The 3,233-nt window shown below is 46.6% G+C and overlaps 1 protein-coding gene across 1 annotated transcript in view; it reads left to right on the top strand.

Moving 5' to 3' along the window:
• The first annotated feature begins 2,116 nt into the window (after window positions 1-2,116).
• Window positions 2,117-3,233, top strand: part of PDHB (pyruvate dehydrogenase (lipoamide) beta) — a 6,236-nt gene continuing 5,119 nt past the window's right edge. Inside the window, exon 1 of the mRNA XM_009997034.1 lies at window positions 2,117-2,170. Coding sequence (XP_009995336.1) covers window positions 2,117-2,170 — 54 coding nt within the window. The remainder of the gene's footprint in view (window positions 2,171-3,233) is intronic.

Here is a 3,233-nt window from a genome sequence, read left to right as displayed (position 1 = left end):
ACCTTTTACCAACAGCCCAGACCTTTTAAATTCCAGCATTTACAGGTGTTATTCTGGTCAAGTACAACACCAGTATAACATCAGATGCATTAAAATCACAAGAGAAACTGGTACAGGTTTCAGATGTTCAAGGAGAGCATTCACTTTAAAGTGAAATGGTGCAGCCAGACAGAAACTTCATTGGCAATCATGACAGAAGAGATCTGCAATTAACAAAATCAACTGGAATTATGCATTCAGCATATTTCAAACACAGACAGATGTCCATCAGAGTTATTTAAACTGATGGTGGAGAGATACTGTGTTATTTGGTCAGCACCTAAGCCCACACTATGGATGAACCAAGAGTTCCTTTAATCAGTGAAAGAAGCAGATGACACTGCCTGTCTGTACAAGGGCAGGAGCTAATCTTTGATCACAGCCCTGCTACGCAACACCAGAGTGAATAATTGAGGAGAGCGATTAGCTGAAACAAGCCCAGCCCTCAACATGTAAGTGCACTGAAATGTCTCACTGACCTTTGTGAAAGGACCCAGCACCACTGGGCACACACAAACCTCCCCAGCAATGCCAGTGCTGGAGCAAGATGCACAACACAGGGATGGTACCAGGAGGCCATCTTCAAATGTCTGTGTGATCACAACTACTCACTGCTTCCCTCATCAACCTGAGAGCTCTGGATTTATACACAACTGCCCAGGCAAAAATAGGTCTGTTCAGGTACCAACCTGAGGTAAGGACTAGCAAAACCACAACCAAGGTGGGGACATAGGCCCTTCATGACATGCATCTTTTCAGCAATGCTTCAAATTCCTCCTGAATGAAATAGTGATGGCTCAGTGGGTTGGGCAGATACCCACTCCATCCATACCCCAGGATGGGCAGCCTCAAGCCAGCTCTGGTCCCTGTGCCACACAGCAACATAGGGCACGCAGGGACAGTCTCACTAATGTGGCTACTCGGGTCCAGACAGCAGATGACAGGTGACCCCCAGCCATATCCTGCCTTTAATCACCAGAAGAAATATTCCATTCAGATGAAATTCTGCCAGGCAAAGTGCTGACACCATTTAGGCCAAACAGGATGTCATTTTTTGGCAAGAGCAGAAGTGCACTGACTGTGTCAACCCACAGTCCTGCTTTTGTTAAGCTGCTCCTGTGAGCAGGGAGAAGATACACAGCATTAACATGAGCCTCACAGCTGCTGCCATAGCCCAGCACCAAGCACATCCAAAACTAAGATGAGAAGCAAGTACCTTTGAAGAAAAGCACTCAAGTAATCATTTTATACTTCACACACCAAATGGGATACCTGCCTTTATAAAACGCTCCCTCTTATTTCATCTGTTATGACTCAGAGTATTCCAAGGCTATTTACCAACACCCCTGCAACAGGCAGTCCCAGTGACTTCAGCAGGGCTTCTCCCAGAGCAGAGCTGCTCACCCGCAACCATTTTGACAGCACAGATGCAGAGAAAGAAAATCGGAATCAGCTGAACAACTGCACCTGTGAAGATACACACATAGATGGGCTCAGGACAGGCCCAGGGCTGCCAGCAGGGACCACGTGCACTGCATTTGGGGAAGGCCAGAGGCCACACACTGCACCTGGACAAAACTGCACTGGGGCCATAGACAGTTACTTGAAGAAGGAGCAGAAACACACCTAACAGTTAGAAGTCCTGAGGCACACACTACGTGATTTGCTCTGAATTGTTTTCATTCTAGTTTTTCCAATAAAAGAATTAAAGGATTTACTTGCAGCACCAGCCTTTCATGGACAGTTGGGTATCAACATCACAACGCAAGTTGTTTAACCTCCACACAAACTGTTTAACTTCAGTGGTTACCTTGGATTTCTAGGTCAATACAGAGTTGACAGGAATTCTACAAACTTAAAAGCTAAAAAGAGCAAAACTAGAACTCTACTTACACTGATAAACACACTTACTATTTCAAGCTACTCACCCACTTAGTGAGCTCCGTGCCTCTACCACTTAGATCTCCAGAGATGAGAATAAGAAACTCCTGCCCTCAGCAGAGTCATACTCTGCATGAACAACCTCTCTATTCCCCAACAAGTTGCCACATTTGAAAGGCAAGTTTTTATTACGATCATGATTGGTGACCCACCTAAACTGACAAAAACCAACCACACACCAGTGATGGGTGTAACTCCACCAAACTGCAGAGCAAATCCACGAGGATCCAGAACTGTGCAACCCTAACCAAGAGAGCAAGGAAGAGGCAAGCTCTTAAAACAACCAGTTACTGAATCTGCTGGTAATTCATCAGATCAGCTTCACTAAAGAAAATACCTTCTACACGTCAAGTTTATAATGACTAACATAGTTTATTAAAATTTAACTTAATGCTTGCTTCACTTTAGTTGCTTTTTACTCATATTTTGTCTTCACCTCGGGCAGCAGGGAAAAACACTCACAGTAGCCACGCAGCATTTTCTCTCCTTTGTGTCTAATTGCTTCACCATAAATTCCAAGCTCCTGAAGTTTCCTTCCCTCCCCTGAGGAGCTCTACACCATCCTGGTTTAATTCCAGGTTCCAAACTTTTATTTTAACTGCCACTTGTTCGAAACGATCATCATGATGCTACTTTGGCCATCCCCTCCTGAGAGCCCAGACACCTGCACCCAGCCTGGTCCAGCTGAAGGAGCCCCAGGCACCCAGGCTTTCTGCACCCATGGCAACAGTTGAGTTTCACCCATGTACGTTGCTTCTGTGAAACTAACTAGTAGTTGTTTGTGAGTGGAAACGCATCTCCAACCAATTCCGGAGGAAGGCAGGTGTCAGAAACACAGCCTCCCAGGCTTTCTGCACCCATGGCAACAGTTGAGTTTCACCCATGTACGTTGCTTCTGTGAAACTAACTAGTAGTTGTTTGTGAGTGGAAACGCATCTCCAACCAATTCCGGAGGAAGGCAGGTGTCAGAAACACTGAGCCTCCCTGCACACACCAAGGACCAGGAGAGGGGCAGAAATCCTTCCTGCAAGCTCCAGCCAGAGAAGGGCCCGGGCCTACAGCAGGAGGTGGGAACCGCTGGTTTCCATCACGGAAGAGCCAGAGAGCTCAGGGTGGAAGAATTCTCCCCAGGATCACAATGATTCAGCAAAGATACTGGAAACGAACCCAGACATTTTGCCTCCCCCCCCATTAAGTGTGACCCAAGAGCCCAGACCCTCATTCCAACCCAACCCGGTGTCCCTGCTCCGCCT

The sequence above is a fragment of the Chaetura pelagica genome, unplaced genomic scaffold (assembly GCF_000747805.2).
Source record: "Chaetura pelagica isolate M959 unplaced genomic scaffold, ChaPel_1.0 scaffold364, whole genome shotgun sequence".
NCBI classification, from domain to species: Eukaryota; Metazoa; Chordata; class Aves; order Apodiformes; family Apodidae; genus Chaetura; species Chaetura pelagica.
This window is presented reverse-complemented; position numbering and strand designations above follow the sequence as displayed.